General features: G+C 37.7%; 1 protein-coding gene across 1 annotated transcript in view; it reads left to right on the plus strand.

The window, feature by feature from the left end:
- SPAG6 (sperm associated antigen 6) overlaps nucleotides 1-11,687 on the plus strand; it is a 33,870-nt gene extending 22,183 nt beyond the window's left edge. The window contains exons 7-11 of the mRNA XM_005518741.3: nucleotides 1,547-1,699; nucleotides 4,025-4,216; nucleotides 5,401-5,517; nucleotides 8,245-8,390; nucleotides 10,584-11,687. Coding sequence (XP_005518798.1) covers nucleotides 1,547-1,699; nucleotides 4,025-4,216; nucleotides 5,401-5,517; nucleotides 8,245-8,390; nucleotides 10,584-10,650 — 675 coding nt within the window. The 3' untranslated portion in view covers nucleotides 10,651-11,687. The remainder of the gene's footprint in view (nucleotides 1-1,546; nucleotides 1,700-4,024; nucleotides 4,217-5,400; nucleotides 5,518-8,244; nucleotides 8,391-10,583) is intronic.
- The last annotated feature ends 785 nt before the right edge of the window (nucleotides 11,688-12,472 follow it).

The raw sequence follows: 12,472 nt of genomic DNA on the forward strand, positions 1-12,472 counted from the left end.
CTGTACCTCATGGGCAATGCAACTTCACATCCTCAAAAAGGTAAAGAGATTATCATTATCAAAAAGGGACCCTAGAGTCAGAAGCCAGAGACCAAACTCAGGATCACAGGTAAAGTCAGAAGAGCTGCTGGCACCAGATCCTCCATGCAAGTGGGACTGGCCATGCTAGCAGCTCTCCAAAGGAGCAGTAGGAAGTATCTTGGTGACTCCCAATGGGAAGTCACAATCCATGTCTGATTTCAGAGTGACAGAGATGTCTGTCCAGCTCTGGGAACTCTATTCAAGCAACACACTTTGCAGCAGAGACAGGCTGGCAAATGGTATTTCTAGAGGATTTGGCTGTGCCATTTGAGACTGATGGCTTTTGGATCTCAGCTCTCTATCTGCATATGCAGAAAAATTGATGTGAAGGTCAGCAGCAGAGGGACTTAGAGCGAGGGCTGAGGGACATGGCAGGAGCTCTGCACATCCAGGTGCACATGGCTGTGTCCAGATGTAGGACTTGGTTTCCACTGGCTCTAATTCACAGTCATGAATAGATTTTCCTAAGTACTAACTGAAAATTTCATCTGGTTTTTTCGTGAAGAAAACAATCCCCTTTTAAAGGCTTTAAGACAGAGTTGGATTTCGTATTTATAGAAGTCAACTGGACTGGGAATTCACGTGCCTCAGTTTTGTTCATTTTATTTTGAGTTTTAAGAACATGTTCCTTTTGCTTTGGAATCTGTAGGGAGAATGGGATATACCTAAAAATGTGGAAGAAAATAATAATAGTAATAATATGAAATAGTTTATACTATTCATTATTGATATCATACATATTCTACTACTGTCCCTCAAGTGATGTGAGAAGTTTGCTTTTGGTAGAAACCCAAGTTGCATAGCTTGATTGTCATTTATAAGCAAGGCCATGTAATTTGGCATTCTGGGCAGACTCCATTACCCATCAAGTCTGTTCCCTGGACACTTCCCTCAGAGCATGCTAACATGGCAGAATGGTCCAGCCCAAGTCGGTTTTGCACATCCAGAACGGTTGTCCTTGGCTTCATGCCTCAGCATGAGGATCCACAAAGGATTTTATGCCACAGAGGTAATTTAGAATGCAGATGGGAGGAGGAATGGGCCTTTCCCTCTGTCACTGCACAGAACATAGGATGTTAGTTTGGAAGTGAGGGGGCACTAGAGTGAAACAGTATCTGGCTCAGTAGGTGCATCTTCAAGCTCAGTCATGTGATAGGCTGTCACTGGCACATTTCTCTGGTGTGTGATGATGGAGTTGAGAATATGTCATTCCATGCTATACGGCATCAAGGATTCAGAGTCCTGCTTTCCTTGCAGTAAAGTCAATCAAAAACACAGCAGCAAATTATCTTAATTCCTGAAAACTTGATGCTGCGCTTAGTTCCCAACAGTCTGTATGATACATCACTCTTATTCCAACTTTATTTTGTTAAACAGGAGCAATACATTAAAAGGCTTCTCTGATGTGGTACTTTATGCCTGTTGATAGTTCACAATATCTAATCTTTTCTGTTTATCTTTTCAGCTTTCACAGTTTATAGTAAATTCAGGTGGAGTTGCTGCTGTGATTGATTGTATTGGCAGCTGCAGAGGGACTGTCAGACTGCCTGGCATCATGACACTTGGTTATGTGGCAGCTCATTCGGAGAACCTGTCAATGGCAGTGATTGTCTCCAAGGTTAGCTATCACTTTGTTGTCTTCCTGTAGTTCTTCAGCAGTATTCTTTGGTACAGATACAAATTAACATAGGCAGAGAATGTATTTTGTGACAGGATTATATACTTGCTCTCTATGAATGCACTTTCTCCTAGTTTTCTGTGACCAAAATTATGTGGCAACCTGATAGAAGGGTGTCTTTATGGTGTTGAACCTTTTACAAAACATCCTGGATTAGTTGGTATTACAGTGCATGATTCTTCTGTGTTGCAATTGCATGGGTACACAAAATAAATCACTGAATTTCTGTAGTCTGATTACTCTTAAAATGTGTATTTGTGGTTGCACCAAAAGCTTTTTTGAAACATTTATGTTTAATGGCGTGCTCTTCACTGTACTAGCGTGACTCTGCTAGTGCTGCTAGAGTATCTTGTAACAGCAATCTTCAGGCTTGAAGAGACCTCAGTTTCCAATGTAGTGTGGTTTGATTCAGTTGTGCAAGTGACATTTCAAATAAGTAAAGTTATACGTTTTCAGGTTTAAATAAATTCTGCTGGGCAATGATATAGAAGAGGAATAATTTGCAATGTTTGCAATAGGTGATATTAGTGCCTGGTTTAGTAGTCTGATGTGAATAATGCTAACTAATGATAGAAGGAAGAAAGCAATTTCACTAACATTTTTGACCCATTTTCACACTGTATCAGTCATTTAAAACATTTATATGAGTGGAAAAACAAAACAATATAAACAAAGGAACAGAAATGTCTTCTAGTAGAAATGCAAGTTGAAAAATGGAAGTTGGTACAACATAATATAGTATGCAGGGAAAGGAGGAGTGATCAAAAAATGCTCTTCTGTATTTTAAAACTAAAGAAATATATGTTTTTTTCTTGCCATCTCTGGAGGCCCTTCTTCTCTGGATATCTGTGTCTTTCCACTTTCACAGATGCCTAGAGCAAATATGCTCCTGCTGTTGAGTGCTTGACATTAAGTGGGATGAAACCAGGATTAAGTTCTGGAGGAAGTCCCTAAGTTAGATTTTTGAATAATAATAATAATTCCTATCATAACTGAACGGAACTGCTGTGAAAGCTGTTGTAGGGATCTGGACAAACTTTGATGAAATTAAATGTATTAGTGAATGATCCACAAAAGAAGTAATAATAAACCTGAATAAACCCAAAATCCATTTAAAAAAACCCAAACTGCTTCAGGGGAAATTAAGCTTGTAGAGTGGTATGTATACTGAAGATGAGACTTGGTAAACTGGAACCATTTGAAAGAAATGCACTGTGGCATAACCATGTGCAATTAGACACTGATGATATTATGATATAAAGTGATAGTTCCATTCCATGGTACTCTAACCTGGAAAAGATGAATTTTGAACAAGATTTTTGGGATCGTACTGGACAAACACTTCATTGTGATTTTTTGCTGTAATGCAGTGGCAAAACCTGACACAATTTAGTCCTTTGTGGTATGAAAGAATAGAAGATGAAGCATTACTGGAAAAGAGAAGTTAATCTATTTGTTGTAGTAATATATAGAGTTCCACTGCCTTTATTTGAAAAGTATCTTGGGGAAAAAACCCAAAACAACGAAGCAGAAAACTGTGCAGAAAAGAGTAAAGAAGGATTAATGAGATGGAGGAAAAGGGTTTTGGGAGAGAGGTTTAGTAGCCTTGTCTTACTTAAAGTAGCACGAAATGTTTCCTGATGGAGTGTTTGGCATAAAATACCAGCTACTAAGTAGTTGTGGAGAAAGTATAAAGACCCTGAACCAGAACAACTTTAGTAACAGCTGGATGTGAGATCTCCATCTCTTGATGTCTGCAAATCAAGAGTTGAAATCCTTCTTGAAGTGATTGGGTGAGTCAAACATGCTACTGGACTCAAAAAGAGGTTGATAAGTTGAAATCTAGTGCTGTGGATAGTAAAAAAGAAAGACTCAGTGATTGAGCCCTTCTGGTCTTAAACTGATTTAATAGAATCATAAGCACTCAAATTCTTTTATTTTCAGTTTGAGAAGAACTGCCATCTTTACTCAGTACAGCCTGAGTTATGTTGTGTATTCTTTTTAGACCTTAAATTTGCATGCTTGTTCAAACTGCTTTCTGACTTAGAACATTGAATCAGTTTCTTTTTAACTATATTTATTAAGATTTATTAAAAATTCTTGCTAATCATGATGCTGTAAAAATATGGCATCACTAGCATGCATTCTCTTACAGCTTTTTTTAGAAGAAGAGTGTAAATAGAGAAACATTTTCTAACTATCTGTATCTGTTTCACATTCCCTGGTCTACATTTGTAAAGGCTGTGCTTTTGATTAATGCTACAGGGAATACCACCACTGTGTGTCTGCTTGATAGAAGAACATGAAGATCATATTAAGGCAGCAGCTGCTTGGGCCTTGGGACAGATTGGAAGACACAGTGCTGAGCATGCACGTCATATTGCAGTAGCAAACGTGCTGCCCACGCTGCTCGATGTCTTTATGGACACACACAGCTCAGAAGATCTTAAAATGAAAGCAAGTAGATTTGTAGTATTTTCAGTATGGTGTATTAATTGTAATCAGGAGGTTTAAGTGCTTAAGAACTACTAAATGATATGTGTTTTTATTGATGCTCACTGAGTCACAGCTTGCCTGGGTGCAGAGTATCTGAAGGCTGTGTCATTCAGTAGGGGACTGGCTGGTCCTAATACATGTGCATATGGTATATACCAAATCATATGCTGTAGCCACCGCAGTCTAATCCCGTACTTTTTTCCAGTTTAGATCAGAGTTGCATAGACCCATAAATGTTGTAATTTCTTGTGACTCATCTCTAATTATCCATTTCTGGTTTTGCAAGTATAAGCTCTTGTAGAAAATGTTACAGTCCTTGTAATAATTTTGCCTACATTTTTATTATAATTAAACTGTAACTGCTAATCAAGGCTCTGCTCTTTAAAACATGCAACTGCCCACGTTTAGGGCCTTTCCTTGTGTGAGAGCTAGCAGAATTGTAGTTCAGTAAAGTGTATTTCTGAGCAACAGTAAGTGAGCCAACAGAAGAGTGTAATAGGACAGGATATGATCTCCCATGTTGCACTATGCTTCTGTACATTCCACTGAAATACCACATTCCAGATCTGTAAAGTAACTTTTATATAGTAATTTCCCCAAAATGTTGAAGCTAAATTAGCTATACCTGTAATCCTGCCCAAGAAGGTCACTACTACGTATCAGTCAAGGTTGAGTTTGTTTTCAGAAATATGCACCAATGCAAAATTGTTTCACTCTCTCTTTTCCCCCCTGCCTGGACAGTACTGCACTTTGCTATCCCAGACCAGCAGCCTCTCCTAGTAAGCCACTTCTAAAATACAATCTTTTAAAATGTGTTTTGATTTAACTTTCTTATTATATTAGAATACTTCAATTTACCTGAAGGGTCTACTCCAGCTTTCATTATAGTCAAAGGAAGATTGCCATTACTTTGACCGTAGATAACATAATAATATGATGCGCTGTAGGTTTTGAGATTTAATAATTCTAAGTAAAGAATTGATTCTTCATTAAGTGACCTGATAGATATCATGGTTTCTATTCAGAAATTGCTCATTGAAAATTCTGATCAATTTGCTTTTTTGATCAGACTTCAGTGATATATATGAATTCTTGTTGTTTTCATTGATATCTTACTAGTGAAAGTTTATTTTTCATTTCAATAGACTAAGAAAGCTTTAAAGAACATTCTTCAGAAATGCACGCATTTTCCAGCACTTGAACCACTGCTTCATGACGCCCCTCCCAGTATTATGAAGTATATTATTGGGCAGTTTAGTAAGGTAAGAAAAAGCTCTGCTTGGTGAGTAATATGTTAATTGCTGATTGTTTCCCATACAGCAAGGAAGCTATCTTTCCAAAGAAGAAGTCACTCTAAAGGTGTGTCATTGTTTTCTCAGGATCCTCAAGCATCCCCTTCAAAGCAGTTCTTTTGTCTGATACAGCTGGATACTGTTTCATTTGGAATCTGCCATAATTCATCCTAAAACTGGGAAAACAGTTTCTTATAAGCAAGGTGTTTTTTTCTTCCGTGTCCCTTGAGATTAAGTGGAATATTAACTCACGTGCAAATATTTTTGCTGAGCCAATGTATCACATAAATCCCAGTCACATCTGTTTTAGATAAACTACAAGTTGTCTGTACAGGAGTGACTTAAGTCAGATATTTTACAATAATATAAAGGCTTCACTCCTTTTGTCCTGATGAATTTTCAGTCTCAAATGAGTGTAAAAATTCCAAATTTTTTCTCATCCCTCTCAAAATTTTGAAGTTGTTAAATACATTGTTTATTTGAATGCAGCATGTAAAATTGATACAATTTATTCAAAATATTTAAAGTTTGTAAGTAATTGCTAACTAATTGGGAGACTTGCAGCGTCTGTCATGTTCGTGGTGGGAATCCGGTTCAACTCTAGACTGTGTTTTGTGCAATACTCTGCGGTGTAACCTGTTAGCAGGATGTACCAAGCTCTGTTGGTGAGATGTTCTTTCTGGAAATGGCCAAGTAAAACAGTCTTGATACTCAGCTCTTATGACAGATCTGGAAGCACTGCTGTTGGTAATGCAGACTCCTGATTACATTGCCACAGTTTAATTTCTCCTGTCTTCTTTCTAAGGCTGTTCAAAGACTGGAGATTTGCACAGAATCCAGTCCCTTTTGCTTCTCTGTTCTGACTGGAGCTATTAATGAGCCAAGTGCATAACAATTAGTTATCCAGTGTGTATTTGGACGTTGCTTGCTATTGAAATGGTTTTGTGCCCTTCATATCAGCTGATATTTTGTTTTGTTTCATTTTTCTCCTTTGCATGTACATTATTAAACTGTACTTGTCTGGCATTTGCCCTTCTGAAGTATACTCTTAAAATTAAGTTCTCTGTAGTAAAAGCATTTTTCTCTCCTGTAGCATAGCTTGGGCATTTCCTCAGAGCTGTGGTCTGTTACTTCTGTTTGCTTATTTATGGTACAGTAAAAGCCTTATTTCCAAGCTGTGCTTCAAAATGGGGTGCTATTTGTTTTTCATGCTGGACTGTGCATTTTAGCGTTAGCATTTTCAGGGTTTGTGCAATTCTGTGCTGTCTCAGGTTGGACTGGGGGAAGGAACTGTGTTTCAGAGGTGCTCTCCCTCTCTTTAGGGCCCCTTCCAAGAGAGTTTTCTGCTGTCTTATCCAGCCTGGAAGTCACAGTGTGGAGGAGGAAGGCAGGGAAAGGGCCATATCCTGTCTCCTTGCTAGTTCCTCCTTGGCAATTCTTGTTGTGGGAGATATGTGAAAACAGACGTCTGTTCAGTTCCCACAACAAAAAAAAAATCACAGTTCTTCCTGACACTTCTGTGGAGCGTATAATAGCGAGAAGTCTCTGTGCTCTCCTGCTTTTTCTTTACCTGTCTGTTATTTTTGTACAGCCTAGAGGAACCACAGAAATGAAGGGTGTTTGCCTGTACACATGGAAGAAATCTTATTCTTTTTCTTCATCCTTTTATGCATTCCCTTTCTCATTGGAGGCTCTTGTTTTACACTGAAATACAGTCAAATTTATGACAATGTCTGACCAGTGTGGAAGCTTAAAAAATGATTTTACCATCATAATCTGTAAGTTTCAGAGCTGGTTTTAAATGCATCTGGTTTTGCTGTAGGTGCAGCTGACATCTTGCATTATCTTTGTCTTTTTCTCTCTCTATTTTTATTATTATTTTTTTAATAATATTGCAGCCCTATGGGCCTATGGACTACACGCTGTCATTCTCCCTTGCCTGGCCCAGCCCCCACCTCCCTTCCTTCATTCCTCCCTCCCTCCCTCCCTCCCTGCCATCCTCTGGACAGAGCTGCGTATTGGCATCACTCAGGGAGCACAGAATGTTATTGTCTGATCATTTCTGCTTCTCATCCCCTTTGGCTGCAGAAACTTCACATTTTTGCTTTGTGTGTGTGTTTGTAAAAGGCTTCCATGGCTACATAGTGTGTTAAAGGATTTTAATATCTAGGAATTTAATAGTAGCATGTAATGCTTCAAGGCTATATTGTTCACTTGCAACAATTCTCAGTATTGTTTTCATGCACTAATCTATACTAGATCATTATAATGATATAAAATTCAGCTCTACAATTAAACTGTGGGAATTGACATAAAAGACCTCAATAACTTGGTTTAAGTGGAACAGATGCTGTTGTTATTCCATGTTAGTGTTCTGTTTTTATTATCTATTTATTCTCCACAATCTTATTGTCTCTGTAAGAATAATTCAAGAAATATTATTTATGTAAGGATAAATAGTAAATTAATTATTTTATATATGTTATGTATTAAAGTACATGATAAATTATGCTGGTTTATGGTTTTTTTTTCCCTATACAACTGGCTGTTATAATACAGTAGTCATTACAGATGTTGTTTCTCTGATTTTCCATTTTATCTGTCCTCTGAATTAAAAATAAATAAGCAATATTTGAGCCTAGTGGCATACAGATTAATTCCAAAGAATTTTTTTTTTATATACTATTCTGTGTGTAGGTGTTACCACATGACAGTAAAGCACGTCGTCTCTTTGTAACAACTGGTGGACTTAAAAAGGTTCAAGAAATAAAAGCAGAACCTGGGTCACTTCTTCAGGAATATATCAACACTATTAACAATTGCTATCCAGAGGAAATAGTAAGGTATGGAAAATGAAATGTAAAGAATTCATACTTGTAACATTGTTAGATGTTTTTCACAGGAACAACACAAAGGAAGTATTTAAAATGGCAATTTAACTCCTTCGTGAATTTTAGTTTTAATAAAACCAAAGTGTAACATTTGGTTAATTGCCCCAGTGGTAACACAACCTCTGGACACATACATTAGAACGCTTTCTCTTTTTGTATTTGGAATCAAATTTCTTTGTCTGTCAACCAAGCCCAAATAATCAGGCTTTTGCAGGAAAGTGTGACAAAAAGTCAGTCCTGCACTGCACAGATTGAGTCTTCAGTACAACCACTCATATTTATAAGTCTGTGCAAAATTTATTTTGGTAACTTACTTGTGGCTTACTTAGGCTCCAAAATACAGGTATGGGTGAATCTCTGGTTATATCCTTGACTTTTGTAATAGTGTGTCTGAACTAGTGTATTCAGAGGCTCCTTTGAAACTTCCTCTGATGTATAGAGGGTCCAGAGGCTCTCCTGCACAGTTGGTCTGCCCACAGCTGCCCTTCCTCCCTGAGCCTCATCACGAGGCTTAAGTGTTATATAAAAGGACCATACACCAGCTGTCTGCACCAAGTTGAACTTTGCCCTTAATGAATACAGAAACACTATTAAATAGCTTACAGTCAAAATGTCACCATCCTAAATTGTAATAATGAGAGAAATGCCCTCCTAGATTCTAGATATCCATTTACTAGTCCTTCACTCCATCAACACATCAGAAGGATGTTGTACTCATGGACTCCCTCTACAGGCTCTGAAGATCTGCATCATCAATTTTAATTATAGCAGCAGAGTTCTTCAGCTAATAGTAGCTAGAAACTAAGTCTCACAATACGAAGTCCTGTTTGTCTCCACAAAGAAAAGCCAGTGGCTGTCAAATGGGAAAAAGCAAAGTCATAAAGAAATTTTATTCTGCAGCTAGTACTTCAGAGGGAAAGAGGAATTTGTTTATGCTATTCTGGATATTAATAATGTTTCTTTGTTATAGCTATTTTTCCCCCTGTAAATGAAAAAAAGAAACTACTCATCTAGCCTGGGATGTAATAAAGAAAAAGGCCCCTTTGAGCATCTCCTGCTTGCCTGTCTGTGCTACTGCCTGATGTTGGTTGTGCTGCCTGAGGCACAGCAGCTGTGATAGAATCCAGCTCTGGGTTTGTCCTGGAGACCTGTTATTTTAGGCTGTTTGCAGACTGAATACAGTAATGCACTTGAAAGTTAGCTTTACAATCACAGAAGTAATGTGAGGTTTAAAAAGAGTTGAATTATCCAGAAATTATCTAGAAAATGAAAATTAAGAAGGCAAATAGATTTTCCTTTAAGGGAAATTTTCCTCTGGGGATTTTTTTGGAGTATATTTTAGGCCTTCATTACATGGAGGTGTGCTCTTCTCTCTTTATAGTTGAAGCTTTCAGGGCTCAGAGGTGGCAATTCACATGCCTGCAAAACTAGAAATACACTGAGATGTATGATTTTAGAATAGTACAGTATTAAACTTCAGATAGTCTTAACCTGGAAAACAAGAACTGAATGCAGATTAGATGTTTGCATATTGGGTGCATGTAGTTGGTCCATTGTGGAAAGCCAGTTAAATGACAGCAGGACAATAATGGCACCAGAGTCCTACTCTAATGAAAACCTACTGGATAATGTCCATCCTCGTGTGGCATTAGAGAGAGAAGGTTTATTTTATTTTCATTCCAGAACCAGTGTCCCTCTCATGGATGTAGACTTCATGTGAATTTTGGGGGTGTGTGCTTATGTCTGACAAACAGCAGCAGACTGTTGTCATTTGCAGCTGACAGTTCTGTGTAAACTCATTCTTTTTTATTAAAGGCCATAATTTCAAAAGAAGCCAATACCTACATTTCTCAGTAGACAATGCTTATGGCAGCTGTAGCTGAACCTACCTAAAATGTAACTGCTTACCTACATGCCCTAAAAGAGGCTAAATGTATATTTAAAATCCTGACTTCCAAGTATAAATGATAATGTAAGTTGAAAAGCAGGTTGTTAAAACATTGTAGGGGAGTAACTGTAGAATTTCTAGTCCAGTGTTTAATGCTAGGATTTTTTCCTGATCAGTAGAAATATGCACAGTGTTCCATTACTTTGCACAGAACATGCCTTGTAGTCTAACACACAAACAAAATATTTCTCTTTCAGGTATTATTCCCCTGGATATTCTGAGATGCTTCTTGAAAGGGTGGAAAATTACCAACCAGTTTTATAAACTTCAGTGTTTTATTAGAGCTGCATTTCACATTTATGCCTTTATGACTGTAATACAAATACAGCTGTTGAAAGCCTTGCTTGATTCTCAAATCTTCTTCTACTGTTTGAACTACTGAAAAAGCTCAGCAATTCCAGCAAGCTATATTTTGTTCTTTATAAACTTTTTTGTTGCTAAGTTTTTCCTTTTTATTCCTTTTTGTTTTTCTTTAAATTACTACCAGATATTGCCACATATATGAATGGAATTTCATGCAGGGGTGATGATTTATCACAGAAGCTTTTTTAGAATCAGTCATTTCCTTTTCCTTCCACAAGAAAGGTTTGTTATCTCATTCAAATTTTAGCCTTCTCAGTACTATTACCATTTTCCCCTTTTGCCTTTGCATATTGTTTAAAGCTTCCCAAGCTTGATGAGGGGAAAAAAGCTGGCCCCTGTGCTTTTTTTTAATTATGGAGTTCTTTCTGCACTGAGATACCTCCTACTGCTACCTTTGAGGAAGCAAAGTGTGATTTTACATCTCTAAGCATGTTAGTAACAGCTAAACAAAGAAATAATCAGATCTGAAGATGATACAAGGGCTGAATTCTGCATGATATGATAGTGTGGTGATCCTGGCCTGGTAGACAATACCTCTTTTACAAAAGTCCTCATAATTAAGGCAGGATTCACTGTGGAGGAAAGGCGCAATACTCTGTTTGGCCTGTGCATTGTTGTTCCTCTTGAGAAGGGCAGAATGAACTCAGAACTTCCATGAGTGCAAAGGGAGGGACCCTGGGAGCTCTGGTTCTGTGAGGGTCAGCAGCACATTTGTGTGGCTCAGAAGAGAGATTTGCTTGGCTGCAGGAACACTGTCAGAAAAGTTCTGAGCACATTCAGAGGAAATCTGAGGACACTTAGGTCACACTGGACTGATGGGACTAAGGTGGCTTAGGATTTATCCTTCAAGAGCTGAAATAGATGAAGAGTTGAGTTAAAAGACATTTAAAACTTAAGTCTTGAAGCTGCAGATCACATCGACATAGAGGTATGAGCTCTTTCCCATCTGTAGAACATCCTGAAACTATTTTACCTTCTTTTGGAGAGTGAAAAGACTTTTATATTCTGCTCATTCCTCTGGTGTATCACACAGCAAACAACCCTCTTGTCTTCCCTAATATGTAACTGTAATTTACCATTTTTTGTTCTGTTTTCCTTTATCTCATTTGCAGCAGTTTGGGGGGGGGATTTTTTTTTTTTTTTTTTTTTTTTTAAATTTCTCCCAGAGACTACTAAACAGTGTTTCTGGAATGGGATATCTAAATACTGGCAGCCACAAGGAAAGACAATATTTGAAAACCTCCACTGCAGAGAAACTTACCTACTTTCTTAAACATATAACTGAATGGGTTATGAATGAATATAATGAATAATTATAATGAAAGGATCTTATCTATGAGAAGATAGTCTCATCTATTACATATACAGCAGGAGCAAAGACTGATTGCAATTGGAAATTATTTAGAGTGGCTTTTCTTTGCCAAATTCCAAATGATTGTTCTTTTATTCTTGTCAGCATATTTTGCAACACTTCACAGAAACATTGGTGGGCTATCCTGTGTTAAAATTTATTTCTAAAGAGGATTGTTGTACAACACAGTACCTGCTGTGAGGTACTTGGTGCTCTCAGACTGCTTTTCAGGAGGAGCAGGGGATGCACAGTACCTTACTGTATGGAGACTGAGACAGAAGTTGTTGGTGTCATGAAAGTTGGTATAAAATCCACACCAGATGGGTTCTTTCCTTAGCCCACAACTAAGTGAAAAGCCATGGAATTGACTAG

The sequence above is a fragment of the Pseudopodoces humilis genome, chromosome 1, assembly GCF_049639895.1.
Source record: "Pseudopodoces humilis isolate 2021_Gansu_Grassland_sample_001 chromosome 1, ASM4963989v1, whole genome shotgun sequence".
NCBI classification, from domain to species: Eukaryota; Metazoa; Chordata; class Aves; order Passeriformes; family Paridae; genus Pseudopodoces; species Pseudopodoces humilis.